Source organism: Myotis yumanensis, unplaced genomic scaffold, assembly GCF_028538775.1.
Source record: "Myotis yumanensis isolate MYYU_CA2020_CCGP unplaced genomic scaffold, mMyoYum1.0.hap1 SCAF_1, whole genome shotgun sequence".
Lineage (NCBI taxonomy): Eukaryota > Metazoa > Chordata > Mammalia > Chiroptera > Vespertilionidae > Myotis > Myotis yumanensis.
In genome coordinates, this window is record NW_027223752.1 from 59,747,835 (window position 1) to 59,766,511 (window position 18,677).

The 18,677-nt window shown below is 40.6% G+C and overlaps 2 protein-coding genes across 8 annotated transcripts in view; one reads left to right on the top strand and one right to left on the bottom strand.

Moving 5' to 3' along the window:
* PIGB (phosphatidylinositol glycan anchor biosynthesis class B) overlaps positions 1-15,173 on the bottom strand; it is a 27,688-nt gene extending 12,515 nt beyond the window's left edge. Inside the window, exons 1-7 of one of the 2 annotated variants that reach the window (XM_070422289.1) lie at positions 14,661-15,173; positions 13,021-13,156; positions 12,473-12,590; positions 7,759-7,863; positions 4,965-5,083; positions 1,973-2,113; positions 406-457 (exon numbers count right to left, since the gene is read on the bottom strand). In XM_070422289.1, the coding sequence (XP_070278390.1) occupies positions 406-457; positions 1,973-2,113; positions 4,965-5,083; positions 7,759-7,863; positions 12,473-12,590; positions 13,021-13,156; positions 14,661-14,790 (801 nt within the window). In that variant the 5' untranslated portion in view covers positions 14,791-15,173. Of the gene's footprint in view, positions 1-405; positions 458-1,972; positions 2,114-4,964; positions 5,096-7,758; positions 7,864-12,472; positions 12,591-13,020; positions 13,157-14,660 lie in introns of both variants that reach the window. The other variant, XM_070422278.1, reaches the window with a different exon arrangement.
* Positions 14,633-18,240, top strand: PIGBOS1 (PIGB opposite strand 1). 6 transcript variants are annotated; one of them, XM_070422344.1, is made up of 2 exons: positions 14,633-14,831; positions 17,862-18,240. In XM_070422344.1, the coding sequence occupies exon 2, from the start codon at positions 17,936-17,938 to the stop codon at positions 18,098-18,100; it is 165 nt and encodes a 54-aa protein (XP_070278445.1). In that variant the 5' UTR covers positions 14,633-14,831; positions 17,862-17,935; the 3' UTR covers positions 18,101-18,240. The 6 variants fall into 6 exon arrangements, with proteins under 6 accessions (XP_070278445.1, XP_070278424.1, XP_070278414.1 ...); XM_070422323.1 differs by lacking the exon at positions 14,633-14,831 and adding an exon at positions 14,909-15,187; XM_070422313.1 differs by lacking the exon at positions 14,633-14,831 and adding an exon at positions 14,910-15,193.
* Positions 18,241-18,677: the final 437 nt, after the last annotated feature.

An 18,677-nucleotide genomic window follows, 5' to 3' on the forward strand; every position in this document is an offset into this window, starting at 1 on the left:
ACTGTGGCAATCTAATTCCAGAGCCCATAAGTGACTTAAAAACAGGGAACTTAGAAAAAACCTACAGTCGTGAGATTAAAATGTCAAACCAAATGCTTGAAGAATATTCTGGTTAATTTGAATTTTGAATGATTACCTTCAAGACAACTAAAATAATTTTAATAAATTAAACTTTTATTGCTACAAACCTGACAAAAATACCTTGGACTCTCTTGAACTTCAATTAGGAATACACAATTCTGTTATATAGAAAGCATAACAAATTGAACCAAAGATATGCTAGCAGTCTCTTTTTTTTTTTAATGTAACCCATATCATTTAAATGTTCCCAAATATTCATGAATTAAAAAATCAGGTTGAACTTTTTGTATAATAAATGAAAATAGTTTAATATATTTGACTTACTTGACCAAAAAATATACGATCAATTATCAGAGACCAACTCAAAGTGACAAATCTGAAAAACAAAAGGGATGATTAATATTCTGAACTCACTGAAAATCCATATTGGCATATGGCTTTGCAAATGCCATACATCAAGGCCATTTCAAAAAAACCACTTTAAAAATGCTTTAGTTTCACATACTGAATATGGATTTACACATTTTCAAAGATCTTTCATTACATAAGCTGCATTTAAATAAAGTTTTAAAAAGTAATAAACACTGCATGATCTACTGCTGAATAACAAGTTACCCCAAAACTTGGCAACTTAAAACTATGAACATTTATTATCTCACAGTTTCTTTGAGTCAAGAATCCAGTCAGGTACAGCTTAGCTGGGTGCTTCTAGCTCAAGGTCTCTCAAGGTGTTGGCTAGGGGTATAATTTCATCTAAAGGCTTGATGGGGGGTAATGGAGAGATTTGCTTCCAAGCACACTCACATGGTTGCTGGCAGAGCTCAGGCTCCCACATGTGACCCCCCTCCTTAAGACTGCCTCAAGTGGCTCCCCCACATGAGCCAGCTGAGAGAGTGAGACGGGTACCCAAGATGGAAGCCACAGTCAATATTTATAACCCAATCGTGGAAGGGACACCCTTCTGCCATTTCTGTTTGTTAGAATTAAGTCAAAATGTCTACCTCCTGCTCAAGACAAGGGTGTTATACAAGAGCATTAATATCAGGATGGGATTAGTGGGGGCAATCTCAGAGGCTGCCTACTACAAACGTATATACAGAAAAGTACACTATGAGAATAAGGCTTTGTGAGCCATCTCTATATGAACACGACTGTGTAACTGTCATAGAGAGCAAAATACAGAGCATCAGTAGGCCCCCTCATCCCTCCAACCAGTCAATCTCCACTCCCATCCCAAAGGCTGACTACTATCCTAACTTTCTGTTGTTAATTATCACCTGAGAATATTTTTTCCATTGAGTTTTAGAGAGAGTGGAAGGGGAGTGAGAGAGAAACATCGCTTGGGTGCCTCCCTCACGTGCCCAACCAGGGCTGGGGATTGAGCCTTGACTGGAATTGAACCCAGGACTCCAGTCCGCAGGCCGATGCTCTATCCACTAAGCCAAACCGGCTAGGGCTGGTTAATGCATTTTTAATTTGCCAACCCCGTGTTTCTTCCACAAAACAAAAACACCTACACTTGCCTAGATCTAAGAATTTTGAAAATCATGAGGTAATATGAGAATGCCATTATAAATCACACAGCCCTGTACAAATGTAAAAGAATCAAGTATCTCCTAAAATGTATCTGAGAAATATTTAGGAAATAAAGTATAGGAAAGTTCTAAGAAAAATTGCAGATTCTTATTCATTTAAGCAAATTAAAATACTTAGAGTTAATCAGAATCATTAAGTATTACAATATAAATTTGGAAATAATTCTGTTTCCTTGGTCTGACAATTCTCATTGACATTAGAAGATATCATAATTGACTCAAAGATATAAAATCTTATTTGCAATATATAATTTGCAGGTTATTAAAATTAATAGATGGATTGTAGCAATACTTACCCAACAGGTAAAAACTGATGTAGAATAAGATCAAGCTTTCTCTGTGCTTGCCAGAAATGTCTGAAGAGCAGAGGTATCCATGGAATGACTGCTGTGGGGCGAATTATGAAGGCAAGTGCCACCAGGGATGAGTACTTGACACTGTAAATAAGGAAAATGTATTGTCAAGACAACTAGAAGTGAGTTTAGAAGTTCTGTGATATCACCTTTTTTCTTTAAATGAGAGCATTTTCCTTTTGGTATAAACAGCTATGTGAACTTAGGAAAGTAACGTATACTTTCTGGCTCTTGATTTTTCTCATCCATAAAAAGAGGTTAAAATCTATGTCTTTTCCAGCTCTAATATCCCAATTCTCGTATTTTGAAATAAGCAATTATTTTATGTTTTAATGTTGGTTGTGTTGCTGACAGGTGTACTAGCTTTTAGCCATAGAACTCTGCCAGTTGCTTTCCTGATGAAAAAATGATCAAATCTCTCATAGGATATAAAAGTCACACAAAACCATTTTCTAAGAAAGAAATCAAATGCATTTAAAGAAACATTAGGATTATTTAGGCTATGATGGGCTTCTTTTTTTCTTAATCCTCACCCGAGGATATTTTCCCATTGATTTCTAGAGAGAGTGGAAGGGAAGGGAGAGAGACATAGAGAAAGAAATATCAATTTGAGAGACACATTGATTGGTTGCCTCCCACACAACCCCAACCAGGCGGGGGACTGAGCCTGCAACCGAGGTACACGCCTTGACTGGAATTGAACCTGGGACCCTTCAGTCCTCAGGCTGATGCTTTATCCACTGAGCAAAACCAGCCAAGGCATGAGGGGTTTCTGAGTCCATATGATTTTGTTTTGAAAGTAAGCTGCTAATTTTATTCAACTGAAAAATATATAACTGATAAAAGCCTGCTATAAAACCTATATGATCATGGATAGAAACCTGGATTTTTACTATTAGGACTTCTTTCAATGAGTAGCAAAAGGAGATTATGGATAATTTAATCTAGTCCTAACCTTACTCCAAATTTTCAGACGAGGACTTCTTACTCCTTTCTGAATATTTCTACACAGATAGCTTAGTGGCCTTCAAAATCAAAGTGTCTCAAATAAGCCTCATAACCTTCCCTAAAACAGGTAAGTGTCTACTATGTAAATTAATAGTATCACTCAAGTTCTCAGTCTCCTTAAATAGCAACTTCTCATCTTTACATCCACTTTGTTTCTCTCCCATTCCCACTGCCATCATTTCACATCAAGTCCTGTCATTTGCCTGGAATCTTTTCATAGTCATCGTCGTCTTGTTTTTTTTTTTTATTGCCCAGAAATATTCCTTTACTTAATAATAACATCATTGTTATCATTAATACTTATTGAGCAACTTACTTTGCAATAGGTCCTAAGCTATACACTTTAATAGAAATCAATGCTGAGATATTCTCATACCACCCTTAAATCTTTCATTTATAATACTTGCATTTTTAAAGGAGTTTGAAAAATTTTATTTAATGTCAAGCCAGGAATAGTACCTGTCATGGAACGAATGCTTATATAGTGGTCGTTTATACCCCATGACTCTCCTGACTGAATCAGGCAGCCAATCTAAGGCTGGCCAGTGTGAAAGCTATGTCCAAATAAGGACAATGACATTTAACAAACCTAATCAGAGTCTCTCAAAGTGAATGTGAGATACACAGGAAACGGGGCAGTTGGTAATGAAAATAGAAGCAGACAGAGAGAATGGCTAAGCCTCAAAATGATGGATCCCTAAAAACAGGGATTCACAGGCTGGGCTATAAAGGCATAAGAAAACAGCCCATTCCTCAAAACTACCTTGCATTCTGCATAACCTTCTAATTCATTTGTGTGGCTAAGATATTCTGTAATTTTCTTCTAGGCCTGGCCACAAGCCTAAGATGCCTATTTTCCTTATTTTCACTTTTTGCCTTGTGATAAAGTTCTCATCATATAGATAATTTAACTGAATGCCTATTCTCTCAGTCAAGCGTCTAATTGAGAAATGATCTTGCTTAATGTCATCCTTGCAACCACCTTTTAATATGAGAAGGGACACTGGCTTCTTAACCAGACTCAATTTCTGGCTTTCTCCCTTTCATTATATCCTCAATATAATTTAGCTACTACAAGAGAATTCTTTCTAAATCAGATATGATTATGCCATGCTTCTCAAAAGCCTCCAAGGGCTTCTACAACCTATAGAATAGAGTTCCAATTCTGGAGAAGGGCAAAGTCCCTTTTCAGCTTCATCCCTTACTCTGCTGTTCTCCCATGCATCCTACCACACATTAGCTACTCTGGACAAGCTGCCCAGACTACAATGACGCCCCTTTACGGCTTTATGCTTTTGGTCACGTTGTTCCCTTGGCTGGCATTTGCTTCCCTAGTTTCTACGCACATACCCAAATTAGGTCCATATACTTTCTAGTTGCCCTTCTAGACCTGTTCTCCTCCACGCTTCACCTACTCCATGTGCAGGGAGGCTGACCCGTATGGACTCTATCAATGGGCTATTTTGCTTTTTAATTGGCTTTGGCTAACTGAAGGACAGAAGAGTTAAGTCATGGTATTTTATTCTCCCAGCTCTCTCCTTGCAATGGCTAAAGGCTGGCTGTGCCTGTCTCCTGTTGGGGCCCTCTCAAAGTTTCAGCTCCGTAACATTTCCTCTCCTTGCTCCTTGGGGCCAGGGGGTAATAGAAACTTCCTGCAGAGACTAGTTCTGGTGTACTATGGTAACCCCTTATTGACTTTTCTAAACATTGTCTACACCTTTTAAACGGTCTTTTTATTAACCTCCTCTTAATTACCAGTTTAAGTATATCTGTTTCCTGCTATAATAAATGTTATCAATTGAAAATTTGTGGGTCTAATAACCTTCATAAACAATAGGGGTCCATTGGACATTACAATGTGTTGATATTTAAGATTTTTTCAAAAGCATGCTTTAGAATTTTGTATATTAACAGCAATATATCTCACCTGTTCATAGACTTTGACCCTTCCAAAGGGTAGTAGAAAAGAGCAATTACAGTGAGAACAGTTTCCATGGTGTTTGTAAGAGTTCTGGTACAGCAATACCATGTGAACCAAGAGCACAACTGGCAAAAAAACTAAGAACAATTATGAGCAAACATACATGCAGGGGGAAATAAAAAAGCTTAGTTAGTGTTATCTTCTATGGAAAATAGCAAGCAAGTCTAAATGCTGCAAAAAACCACATCAAAAGGGAAGTAATATTAAAAGGAGACCTGACCAAACATTGTTTCTAAGAATTTATATCAAATACACATCTGTGATATTAGATCTATATTTGTTAAAGTTAAGTTTATACTTTCAAATACATTTTTATGGCATTGCATATTATTTAAATCTCACTTCCCACTAATAAAAGACAAAAATACAGATTCTTTGATGGTATAGTTTATAGAGAATTGAGACTCATAACTATATTGTCCTAATCAGTATTCCTCAAAATGTCATATAATACTGACAAGTAAATTGACTGTTTTTATTGATCTTGGTTTGGAATGTTGCCCTATTTCTTGATGAAAAATTAAGAAAACACAGATGAGAAAAAACATGTCAGGAGATATCATTAACTTTTAACTTGAAAATTGATTAAATTAGTAAACCAGTTTTTGAAAGAATATGCAAACAGAAGCAACATTAAGTCTACAAAACCACCATCTTAAAAGAAGCTTGTTAGTTGATGCAAGGGTGTTAAAAGGTGTACTAACTTCCTGTCTTTTCAAATAAAGCCTTTTAAAATTGTTTCCAATTTTTGTGGAGTTAAAGGCCTTTTCTAAACTAGAAGAAACTAGTGCTGCTACTTTGGAGGAAGGATATCAAAGGCCTGATGCCTTTGCCATTTTAGGTTGAACCTTTGGTAGTGTATAAAGGCACAAAATAGAGACTGTCTTTATCCTGGAATCAGTTAACAAGGGCTCATTTGCTAGAGTTTTACATGTATCATGCATGCGTGAGTCAACATAGCCTTTAATATATATAGAATACACTTGCTTAATTAGACCTGCTTTCTGATTTAGCTAAACTTTCTCCAGCCCAGTGAAGCACCCCAACTTCCCTTTCAGGTAATTGTCAGCAACATAGCAGTAAATATCAACAAAAAGCAGATTATTATTGTAGATCATGCAGGGGGAACAAAGGGTAAAATATTTAACTACAGCAGTGTTTGACTATATTCTGCGCAGTAAGAAAACCTGAAGTCATTTTCAAGGTCCACCATTTATTACTTCTTTTCAGTTGGGTCAAGTTTCTAAACTTTCTAAATCTCTGTTTTCTGGCTAATGAGAAGAAAATAGGATTCCACCAAGTCTCCTATCTACCTACTCCAGGACTTCTGTGAGGATCAAAGGAGGTGAGGCATGGGAAAACGCTTCACAGACATTTGGTTAAAGTGTGAAAAGTTTGCACCTGGCTATAAAGCAAGTCGTGTTCCTGGGCTGAAGAAACTCCAAGGAGACTAGTCATTGCTAGGGAGAGGAAGCCAGGCGTTGCTATGTGACATCATTACCCAGTGCCCACTGTGCCCGTTTCCGGGCTGGGTTGGGCTGTGGGCCGAATTTTGCACCATGGGGTCTTGGCAGCATTGGCTGTGATTTGATGGGCTGTCGCTCCAGGGTGGGGGCGGGGCCTGTGTGCCACTTGGGGGAAACCAAGTGTTGCTTTGTGGGCGCCAGGTCCTTGGTGCCAGTGCACATCACGGCAGCTCCTGTGTTGAGCGTCTGCCCCCTGGTGGTCAGTGCACATCATAGCACCAGCTAGATGGTCGGACACTTAGCATATTAGCCTTTTCTATATATAGATTATATTCTAGAATTGTGTTGGTTAATTGGTACCTTGGAATTTGGAACAAACTTGCCAATAAAAACAATGCAAAAAAGGTGGTAAGATTTCTAGGCGGCTCAAATAAGCTTACTTAATTTAGGAAAGAGCCAAAGTGAAATAACAATACTACAGCATCCGATCACTCTTCAGGATATGGCTTAAATGGGAAAATCCATTCAAGGTTTGAATGGGAGATCAGGAATCTATCTCCCCTCTGTGAAATAAGCTAAATGACAAAAGACAGCCTTCTACTCCACATCCTCTTCCTTACAGAGCCCAGCTGTTTTAAACACTAACCAAAGCTGGATCAGTGCTTTAATGAAAAGGCATTTCCCGGGCTGAGTCTCAGGTAACTGGAGGAATAGTGGACAGGATTGTAAAAGGCTGAGGCAACTTGTGAGGTAGGCAGTGATTTAGAACTATTCCTTCTGGTGAGGCAAGGACTCTGACAGTTGGGGAAAATGAAGGTGCTTCCAGAGGAGATATACTAGGTCAGTGATGGTGAACCTATAACACGCGTGTCAGAGGTGACACGCGAACTCATTTTTTTGGTGGATTTTTCTTTGTTAAATGGCATTTAAATATATAAAATAAATATCAAAAATATAAGTCTTTGTTTTACTATATCAAATATCAAAAAATTTCTATATGTGACACGGCACCAGAGTTAAGTTAGGGTTTTTCAAAATGCTGACACTGTCCTAGGTTCACCCCCTCACAGGGTTTGAGGGCATCAGTGACTTCCACCACCTTCAGTTCCATCAGAAGAGGGATGGTGTGCGCCATTCGCATTTTACTGTTCTTAATTATGGAAGTACTCTATAAAATTGTATGAATTATCTTCTGAAACTGGTTTTGGAATCGATATTGTTTATGCTCATCTGAAAATAACTGGCATATAGTTTCTAAAGTGCTGAGGACTTACCACCCATCTTGCTACTTGCTGATTTTCTAGTTGCTTCATTAATGAGTAAAGCTTCAAGTCGGCTATAGCAGACAGAAGTGCTTGGGCAAGTCTAGGAATCCAAATCTTCATTAGTTAAAAAAAAAAGAAAAGAAAAGAAAAGAAAAACATCTGTTGGTTCACACTGAATTATCATAAGAAATCAATAAGCTAATCCAACTATCACTACACACACACACACACACACACACACAAATTTTAATTTAAATAGCCAACAAACCATTTCGTGTTAAGGTTCTATTTTAGAAGCATATCTAGTTATTTTCATTAGCATAACAATACATAATTTTTAATAAAACTTATACAGTACTGTATGCTAGGTAGGTATCATATTAAGTATATATTTAACTTTATTTTTAAATTTTTTAAATTTTTATTTTTGTTAATCCTCACCTGAGGATATTTTTCCATTGATTTTTAAGGAGAGTGGAAGAAAGAGGGAAAGACCGAAGAAACATCAATGTGAGAGAGACATACTGATTGGTTGCCTCCTGCACAAGCCCTGACCAGGACCCGGGCTGGGGAGGAGCCTACAACTGAGGTACGTAAGTGCCCTTGACCGGGATCGAATCAGGGACCCTTTGGTCCACAGGCCGACGCTCTATCTATCCACTGAACTAAACTGGCTAGGGCTTAAGTATATATTTTATATGTATCAGCTCATTCAGTCTTCCTAACAATCCTATGAAATTGATACTGTTTTATAAATGACAAAACTGAGACACAGAGAGGTTAGGTAATTTTCTCAAGGCTGTACAGCTAGTTAGTGTGAAAGCCAGGATTCAAACCCAGTCTCCCTGACTCCAAAGCCTGTGCTCTTAACTATTAAGTTACAATGTTTCCCCATCTTGCAATATAAATAATAAAATAATATTCAGATAACATTAAAGAGCAAATTTAAGAACAAATTTAAACTAAAAAGTAAATATATTGTATAGGGGTTGGCAAAAGTAGGTTTACAGTTGTGAGTATGTGAAACCCAAAGTTAATTCTTTAATTATTACTAGAGGCCCAATACATGAAATTCATGCGGGGGGAGGGGGTGTCCCCTCAGCCCGGCCTGCACCCTCTAGCAGTCCGGGAGCCCTCACTCCTTACCCCCGCCTGCTCGCTGCTCCTTACCACTCAGCTGGCTGCTCCTTAGCGCTGTTGCAGAGGCGGGAGAAGCTCCAGCCACTGCTGCTGCTGCGCTCGCCAGCCATGAGCCAGCTTCTGGCTGAGCGGTGCTCCCCCTGTGGGAGTGCACTGACCACCAGGGGGCAGCTCCTGCATTGAACGTCTGCCCCCTGGTGGTCAGTGCGCATCATAGCGACCGGTAGTTCCACTGTTTAGTCAATTTGCATATTAGGCTTTTATTATATAGGATTTTCCATATGAACAACTGTAAACCTACTTTGCCACCCCGTATTATAACTTAATTAAAGCTAGTAATTCTAATGCTATACATTAGCATCTTAAGAGTTTTTTTAAAATGTGTCATAGTTATCATTATCAAAATAACACTGCTGTAAAGCATAATTTAATGATTTGTTAAAAAATGTTTTTAAAAACATATAGATTTGTATTTTTGTTGGCTCAAACTTCATTAACTTTACATTATAATGAGAGTTGCTTAACTTTCAGTTGTCAGTGGCATCTAACACTTTAGCTTTGTATTCCTTTTCTTTGCCAATAACCTATAAATGAATGTGTAAATCTTAGAGTTACAAGTATGCTGTACTTCATAATTTCACTTAAACTGTGCCCTATAAAATACAATAAAGGGCACCTATTACATACCTTCTATTTACTCTGCATAGAGATCTATAAGCTTCATTCTCACCTCCTGGGCCTGAAAGTAGTTCATTTGAAAACTCAATTTGGCTACAAACTTAATGAGCCAACAGTGGGAGGTAGCCACTAAAAAACTAAAAGAATCTTTGTGCCCTGAGAGAAGAATATTTATGAAGTAATGGTCTCACTATACTATTTTGAAGTAGTTACCCTAGCTTTCAATATTGGGCTCAGTTTGGAGATCCACATTTTCAGATGGATATTAATTAGATGTTTAGAGGACATTATTTGATTATGAGGTTTAGAACTAGAGTTGTTTATCCTGGATAAATAAAACTTTTTGAAGGGTTGTCATATAGAAATCTTAAATTTAAAAGGTAGATTTTGCCCTGGCCAATGTGGCTCAGTTGGTTGTCGGGGTACATGGCCTGGGATGCAGGCTTGATCCTTGGTGGGGTTGTGCAGGAGGCAGCCAATCTCACACCCATGTTTCTCTCTCTAAAAATCAATCAAATCTTTAAAAATGAAAAATAAAAGAAGGTAGATTTTAGCTCAATACAAAAATAACTGGAGATGTAAATTTCCATTATTAGCAGTATTTCCAGACAGTTAAGATACCATCATTTTCCAGGTTATGCTAAGGACCGGAAAAGAATTAAGTAATACTTTCATATGGTTTCTGGAAAATACAAAGTAGCGGTGTGGGGCAAAGAGGAGAAAACATGTCAGGGGTAAACCTTGAGGACGAGGCCTGTGTTGGCAGCTGACCATTCTATATTCCTGTTCTTTAAGCTCCTAATTCCTCCCTTAAGCTCCAGGAGCCAAATGCCCTTGCACCATCTTCTGACTACTCAAAGCCCCGCTGTGGTACCCATCAGGTCTCCTTTCTTATCCCTCTTCTCACATGTTCTAAGCCAGCACCGACTGTCCAGCAGAAATAGAATGTGAACCACACAAAGTAAAATATCACAAGCAAGTAAAATGAATTTTAGTTACTTTATTTAACCCAATATATCTAAAATATTATCATTTCAACATTTTAATCAATATAAAATATTATAAGTATTTTATATTATTTTATACTAGGTCTTGGACATCCAGTATGTACTTTATACTTATAGCACTCCTCAGTTTGGACTAGTCACAAATATTTAATAACTGCATGTGATTAGTGGCTACCATATCGGACAGTGCAGTGCTAAGTCATCCCTCATTTTGTGCATACACCTCATGCAGTTTAAAGAGAAGCGATCTGTAAAGAGCATTAGGCTGTGAATAAGTAGACCTTGGACCTAGTTTTAGCTCTGCTTTAAACATGCTGTGACCCTGGTCTATGTACTTCACTTCTCTGACCCCTTCTAGTTCAAAATTATATCACCTTTATTTAGAATAATCAATATGAGAGTATGAATGACTGATGATCGTATCCTAATTTTCTCTACCTGGAATTTTACCAGTTGCTTTTTTGGCAGAGGTGGTAGCGTGGGGTGTGGATGGGGACCAGGGGAGGTTTCCTCTTAATCACAAAATGGCCAAGTGGGCAAGCTACAGTGAACAGGGCTTGGAGGAAGAGGAAGTTTTCTTGAAGACCCCTTCATTGATAATAAAACCTATTCTGGAGATACGTATAAGATTTCCTTGATGACATCATGTATATCCAGACTTTATGGATACCCTGCATGATCAGTTGTCATGGGTTGTCATATAGAAATCTTACATTTAAAAGAAGGTAGATTTTTCCCTGGCCAGTGTGGCTCAGTTGGTTGTCGGGGTACATGCCTGAGTTGCAGGCTTGATCCTTGGTGGGGTTGTGCAGGAGGCAGCCAATCTCACACCCATGTTTCTCTCTCTAAAAATCAATCAAATCTTTAAAAATGAAAAATTGGTTGGCCCTGAGAGAAGAAAAGAGAATTCACAGCTCCTAAGTTCTACCCGTGTCGGTGAAACTCTGCTACCGTTCAGGATAGTTCCATGAGAAGCATAGGTCTGATCCTTGTTTCTTAATAATGGGGAATCAAGTATCATTGAAAAGGGGAGGGTATAATCCTGCCTTTAATATTTTTTAAATCCCAGAACCTCAATGTCTTTCAGGCTTAAAAAAACCCCTCAGGATTTGGACTGCCTTTGGAATTCTGGGGTACTTCCCTAACAGAAAATGGGAAGACCCCAAGTACTGAGTCCAACTTGATGATAGCTTAAAGGATCTTGACAATGAGGTCAGAGAAACTTGTGTTCTATTAGTTCTTCTTTTGTATCCTCTCCTGGCAAATAACTCCAGAAATTCATGTTCCAGGAATTACAACCCTACTTACTATTGAGGCCTAATTACAATGTAGCACAATGATTGTGCATATCATTAAATTTTTGTCAAATTGATTTTGTCTAAGTTTTAATTACAACACAATTCTTAGTGTGTTTATATGTATTTAATCTTCATAAGCTCATATAACATGGTCTTCAGCTCACAAGTTAAAAAAAAACAAGATACAACCTGCTCTCAAGTGATTCTTTATGAAGGATCCAAATAATTAATATATAATGTAATCATTCTGAAAATCTTAACAGGATTGCTCCCAGCAGGACACTTCCATGCTCAGTCTTGTATTTTAGCGCATATTGAAGAGCTACATCAGACACAGCACGTCTTTGGAACCCTGTGCTTCCCAGAAATGGTCAGAGTAGCCTTTTAAAAATGAACTTTATGATACCAATAATACCATTTAGTTAATATAGACTAACCTTTAAAAAAGAATGGAATGGGAGGGTAGGGGCAGGGTGGAGGCGGTCAATGGGGGAAAAAAGGAAACAACTGTAATACTTTCAACAAGATACATTAAAAAAATAAAAAGGATGGAATAATCTACTTTTAAGAACTATTTTGATTACTTTTTTTAAAACTTACCAGCAACTGAACACTATCATTCCCCAAAAGCTGCAGAATCTTGTACATGCTTGCAAAGATTAAGGGGTAAGTGTAACCCCTCAATCTTTCTGTCCATTCCCAGGTCAAATAACCATAATTAGTAATATTAAGGACTAATTTTAAATAGCACTGAAACAAAACCAATTTTCATTTCCATATATAAAACTGTTTTATTTTCTAACACAACTTTAAAACACAGCATTTTATACTAGATATTTAAATTAAAAATGCAATTGGCCAACAAAACTCTTAACTTCTTCAAGGCAGGAATGTGTTTTTTAGTTCATATATTTTCTCCACAGTTCTGAGCACTGTGGAAATATGTGCTAAAGGTGAAGTCATGTACATTAACATCAAGTAAATATACAGATGAAATGTTAGCATAAAATAATGGCATACTTTGATAAATTAAAATTACTTGGAGAAAATATAGAGGATTGTCTGAAAATGTATAACAGAAAGTAACACAATTCCCAAGATGAATTGAATACACATTTCTAATCTGGACAAGAAAATACAAAGGATATTTGAAAACCATATGATGTGCAACTTCAAGAGACTGCCAGTACTCATCTGGAACAAAACTTGTCTGGACTAAAAAGCAGTTACATATTCGTAATGCTATGGTAAACAAGACCAGGTAAATGTTCTCACCAAGAAGACCTGAAAAACAAAACAGGTAATTGTGGCGCAAAAGTCAGGCAAGAACTACGATCTGCTGCTCTGCTGGGCCCCTCGCGCAGGCTGGAAGGCACAGCGGTGAACTCTGACCCCTCCACACCACTCTCCCAGCACCTCGGGGTGATTCACCACTCCTGTCATTTAACCAACGTTCCTCGCAACTTACTGTACAAGGAGAAAATACTGAAAAAGAGATTGGGTTAACTAAGGCCTTAGGTGGAATACGTTAGCCTATATATGTATGTAAAGAAAGAAACCAACTAACAAATTACTAACTTAGGAATCAACTCTGTAATATGTACCAAACAGTAGCTTATAAAATGATCTGTACATTTAAAATATATATATATTTTATTGATTTCAGAGAGGGAGGGAGGAAGAAATAGAAACATCAACAATGAGAGAGAATCACTGATCACGTCCCCCACTGGGGATGGAGCCCAGAACTCGGGCACGTGCCCTGACCTCCTGGTTCACAGATCCAGGCTCAACCACCGAGCATGCCCGCTGGGCCATCTGTGCATTTTTAAAGAGCACTCGTGGCGCTTACAAATGCCAGGCACCGAGTTTATCCCTTCTCATGCCCTATCTCATTTAATCCTCAAAACAATGCCACGGGGTAGATATTAACCCATTTTACAAATGACGAAACGGAGGCTCGGAAATAAATTGCCTTGTCTAGAGTCAAAAAAGTTGCAAATGACTCAACAGGATTCCAAAGCAGGTCTGTCTGCTGACTCCAACACCCTGCTCTTAACCACAGATGGAGCCGATAGGCTGAATAGAGGGTTTCTTTAAAATGGTTTAAAAAAAAATCCTCACCAGAGGATGTGTTCATTGATTTCAGAGAGGGAGGGAGGAGGGGTGTGTGTAGAAATATCAATGCGGGAGAAACCTCGATTGGTTGCTTCCCTTACAGCGCCCGCGCCCCCGCCCCCCCCCCCGCCCCCCCCCTCCCCAAGAGAATGGAACCCGCAACCAGAGTACGCGCCCTGACGGGGAATCAATCCCACCACCTTTCAGTGTACGCGTGGGCGCTCCAACCGAGCCACACTGGCCAGGGCCAGAGCTTTTTTTTTTTTTAATTTGAATTTAGTGCCCTGAATGAATGGGAAGTCCATCTTTATATGACCCCCCCCCCCCAAACTTGGTGGGGTGATTTTTCCTGCCATGTCATCCTGACCCAAGAGGAGGCAAAGGGAGTAAATGAACTAAGGCGGGCGGGACCTGGTCGCACTCCGGGAGCCAGCCCCTCGAGGCTGCGGGGCCCGGGGGCCTCTCTAACACAGGCTGGCCTCGCCATGCCCACGCACTTCCCCGGCGGGGAGGGCGGCCTTCCACCCCGCAGCACCCGGATCCAGGATCCCGCAGCGAGCGCACCAGGTCAGGACTTCCTGCGCCCGCACCAGCAGGCGGAGCCCTCGCTCCGAGGCCGGGCCCCGCCCCCGCCCCCTTCCCCGCGCCGGCCGGCCTCCCCCGCACTCACCGCGGCGCCGGGAGCTCTCCTGGGGGCCGAGGTACAAGTCCGACTTTCTCTTCCGCAGCTTCACCTTCTCGCGGGAGCGGTTCTGGAGGCCGCGGAAGAAGAGGCTGCGGTCGCCGGGCTCCCGCTCCATCCCGCAGGTGCTGCAGGTCCCGGGCCCCCTTCCGGCGCGAGGTAGGCTCCGGGAGCGCGCGCCGCTTCGAGGCGCCCTAAGTTTGGCCTCGGCGAGCTGCCGTCCGGGCGGGCGCAGAGGGACCCGGGAAAGGGCTACTTTCGCCAACTCCGCCGGGCAGTGGTTCGCCGCCGGGGGCTGCAGGTTTGGGCCCGGCGGCTAAACTTGGCCGAGGGCTGCCCACACTTTCCCGGAGGCACTTCCTTCCGCCCGGGCTGCTGCCGCCTTGGGTTCGGTGACCTGTGCGCCGGAGAGGAGAACCCTCTGGAATAATGGTCGGACCTCGCCTCTGCGCGGACAGGCGGGAGGCGGGGTCAGTGGCCGGGAGTGAGCAGCGAGCGGGGGAGACGTCTGAAGGGTAATGGTAGGCGCACAGGCATACCTCGTGTCGTTGCGCTCTGCTTTATTGCGCCTCGCAGATATTGCGGGTTTGGGTTTTTTTTCTTTCCTTTTTTTGTTTTTTTACAACTTGAAGGTTTCTGGCAACCCCGTGAAGAGCAAGTCTACCAGCGCCATTTTTCTAACAGCATTTGCTCACTTTGTGTCTGTGTGTCACGTTTTGATAACTCGCAATAATCTAAACTTTTTCATTGTTGTTATATTTGTTACTGGGATCTGTGATCAGTAATCTTCAATGTTACGATTGTAATTGTTACGGGGCGCTGAGAACTAAACTCACAGAAGACCACGAACTTCGAGCTTAGTAGATACCTGTTTGAGTTCTGGCTGCTCCCCAGCCAGGCTTTGCACCCGCGGGCTCCCTTTCCTCCCGCCCGACTCCCTACTCCCTGACTTACAGCGACATCGGAACTGGGCCAGCGGATAAGCCGGCAATGGCCCCTAAGTGTCCAGGCGAAAGGAAGAGTCGCACGTCTCTCACCTTAAATCAGAAGCTGGAAATGATCAAGCTGAGCGAGGAAGGCCTGTCGAAGGCCGAGATCGGCCGGAAGCTGGGGCTCCTGCGCCAAACCGTGAGCCAGGTGGTGAACGCGAAGGAGAAGTTCCTGAAGGAGCGGGAGAGCGCCACGCCGCTGAACACGCGCATGATCCGCAAGCGCAACAGCCTGATCGCCGACATGGAGAAGGTCCTCGTGGTCTGGATGGAGGACCAGGCCAGCCACAACATCCCCTTGAGCCAGAGCCTGATCCAGAGCAAGGCCCTCACGCTCTTCAACTCCATGAAGGCCGCCAGGGGGGCCGGGGCCGCGGAAGAGAAGTTCGAAGCCAGCAGAGGCTGGTTCAAGAGGTTCAAGGAGAGAAGCCGGTTCCCGAACCTACACGCTCAAGGTGGAGCCGCCGGTGTCTTAGCCGATGAGGCGCTGCTTCTCGTGGATGAGCAGAGGAAGTGGCTCCTTGAGATGGAACCTACTCCCGGGGAAGACGCGGTGAAGATTGTGGAAATGACAACGAAGGATTTAGAGTATTACATCAACCTAGTGGACAAGGCCGCGGCAGGATTTGAGAGGATTGACTCCAATTTTGAAAGAAGTTCTGCTGCGGGTAGAATGCTGTCCAACAGCATCGCGTGCTACAGGGAAATCCTTCGCGAAAGGAAGAGGCAATCCCGGCAGCAGACCTCCCTGTTCACGCATTTTAAGAAATGGCTCCGACCTCCCCAGTCTCTAGCAGCCACTGCCCTGCTCGGTCAGCAGCCATCAACTTCCAAGCAGGACCCTCCGCCAGCAAAAAGACTACGACTCGCTGTAGGGTCAGATGACGGTTAGCATTTTTTTTTTTTAGCAATAAAGTATTTTTTAATTAAGGTATGTATCTTTTTTTTTTTTTAACATAATGCTGTTGCACACTTACTGGACTTCAGTATAGTGTATACAACTTTTACACGCACTGGGACACCAAAAGCTTTGTGTGACTTGCTTTATTGTGATAGTCCCTTTATTGCGGTGGCCTGGAACCAAATCTGCAATATCTCCGAGGTATGCCTGTAATGGTCATTATAAACGTGTTTATGCGGCATTTCACTGTCTGGGTGATCACACAATAACTATCTATTGAACGGAGTAGACAAGGTAAAGTTGACTTAGCCTGTTGCATGGATATGGAAAATGAGGTTCAAAAAGGTAAAATGACTTGGTCAGGGTCAGTTAGCCAGCCGGTGGCAGAAGGGTCATTATCGATTTTCCAAAGAGCAAATAGCTCCTTTTTTTTTTTTTTTTTTTTAACACTTAGCAGATATTGATTCAAAGTATGATTGGTGACGTCTTCATTTATCTAGTTAACGGTAGAGTCCAGGAGAAAACAGGTTTTTCTTTCCCAGATTAGTTTATATTACATTTTAATGATATTAAGGGCAAGCTAGTTTCTAGTATCATTTCTGCCATTAATGATTTTTGTGACCTTCAGGGTTGGTCTAGGAGGCTATGAAATAATGGGGATATGTAAAACTTTTACTCTGCTTTCCTCACTCATAAACACCTACCTAGTTTCTCCAGAGACTAAGATGTCAGCAAGGAATATAACTTTCCCAAGAAGTGCCAGAGTCTTAACTCCTCTGTTGTTAGAAGTAAAAACATCCAAATCTCCGTTATATTTTTGTCAAAAATGGATGGCAAATGATTTAGATTTGATGTCTGCTTCTACTTAATAAAGCATCAAAGGAAATTCATGCAATTTTTAGCCTGTTTTAAAAGACCATTGTATTTAATAATACATATTGCCAAAAATATGATAGTAAAGATGGGCTAATAATGAAAAGTAACATTACTCTGTCTCCTACTTCCAGATTGGACTTGTATGCCTCAAAGGCATAAAGAATATGGCTCAACCTTGTCTCACTTCTGCCCTTTTAAATTATCCATTGAGAACATTCTCTCACAGGATTTAGCTTTTACACCATCCCCTAATGCTCATTTTCCATACTCCCTAAATATATGTATTCCTATTTTAGTTAAATCAATAAGTAGTATTTACATATTATGAGGAAACACTGTTCACTCTGGAACAAACTAGTGACTTGAAATCTTTAAAAAGTATCTTGTACTAATTGCTTTGTTTTCCATTTTCTTTGTACACAGATCTGAAGAGATTTCCTGAGTAGGGTGGAGTTTTTCAAAGCCATCTTTGTACCGTGTGGTATTTGTTAAAAAACATGTTTGGGAGAGTGACTATTCCACAAGCGCTTTTTGCTGGCATCCTTGGAATTGCTGGAGGGATATATATTTTTCAACCAATATTTGAACAGTATTCCAGAGATCAGAAGGAATTAAAAGAAAAGTTGAAATTGGCAGAGGAATCAGAAAAGAAGAAAAGCTAATACTACAGCGAATTGAACTGTAATTGCTTAAAGTTCCATTGAAATGATATGTTGACTATAAATAGTCTCATAAAAACTTCTGAAGTACATATTAAACATAAATAAATCCTAATGATGATTTTTAAAACTAGTATTGTCAATCTTAATGTTTACTGTACTTTTATTTGCCATCTTATTTTTTTTCATTGGGACAGATTAATAATTTCCTTTTAAGTAAAAATGAATATTGGAAGGGATATTTTATTTCCTAGAAATATTATATTTTATAAAATAGCTGGGAATGGTATTTACAGTAGTGTTTGTAAATGAAGTGAATCAAGTTATCCACCGCAGGCAGAATGTCTCTTTAAGAAAAAAATGTTTTTATTGATTTCAGAGAAGGAGAGAGAGGGAGAGAGACATAGAAACATTAATAATGAGAGAGAATCGTTGATTCATGAGCTGTCTCCTGCAGGCTCCCTACTGGAGACCAAGCCCACAACCCGGGCATGTGCTCCAACCAGGAATTGAACCTGCGATCTCCTGGTTCATAGGTGGACACTCAACTACCATGCCACACCAACCAAACAGAATGTCT

What these genes read in the sequence shown, in the direction of transcription:
- PIGBOS1 (XM_070422304.1), top strand. Translation starts at nt 15,663, where the DNA reads ATGGCCCCTAAGTGTCCAGGCGAAAGGAAGAGTCGCACGTCTCTCACC.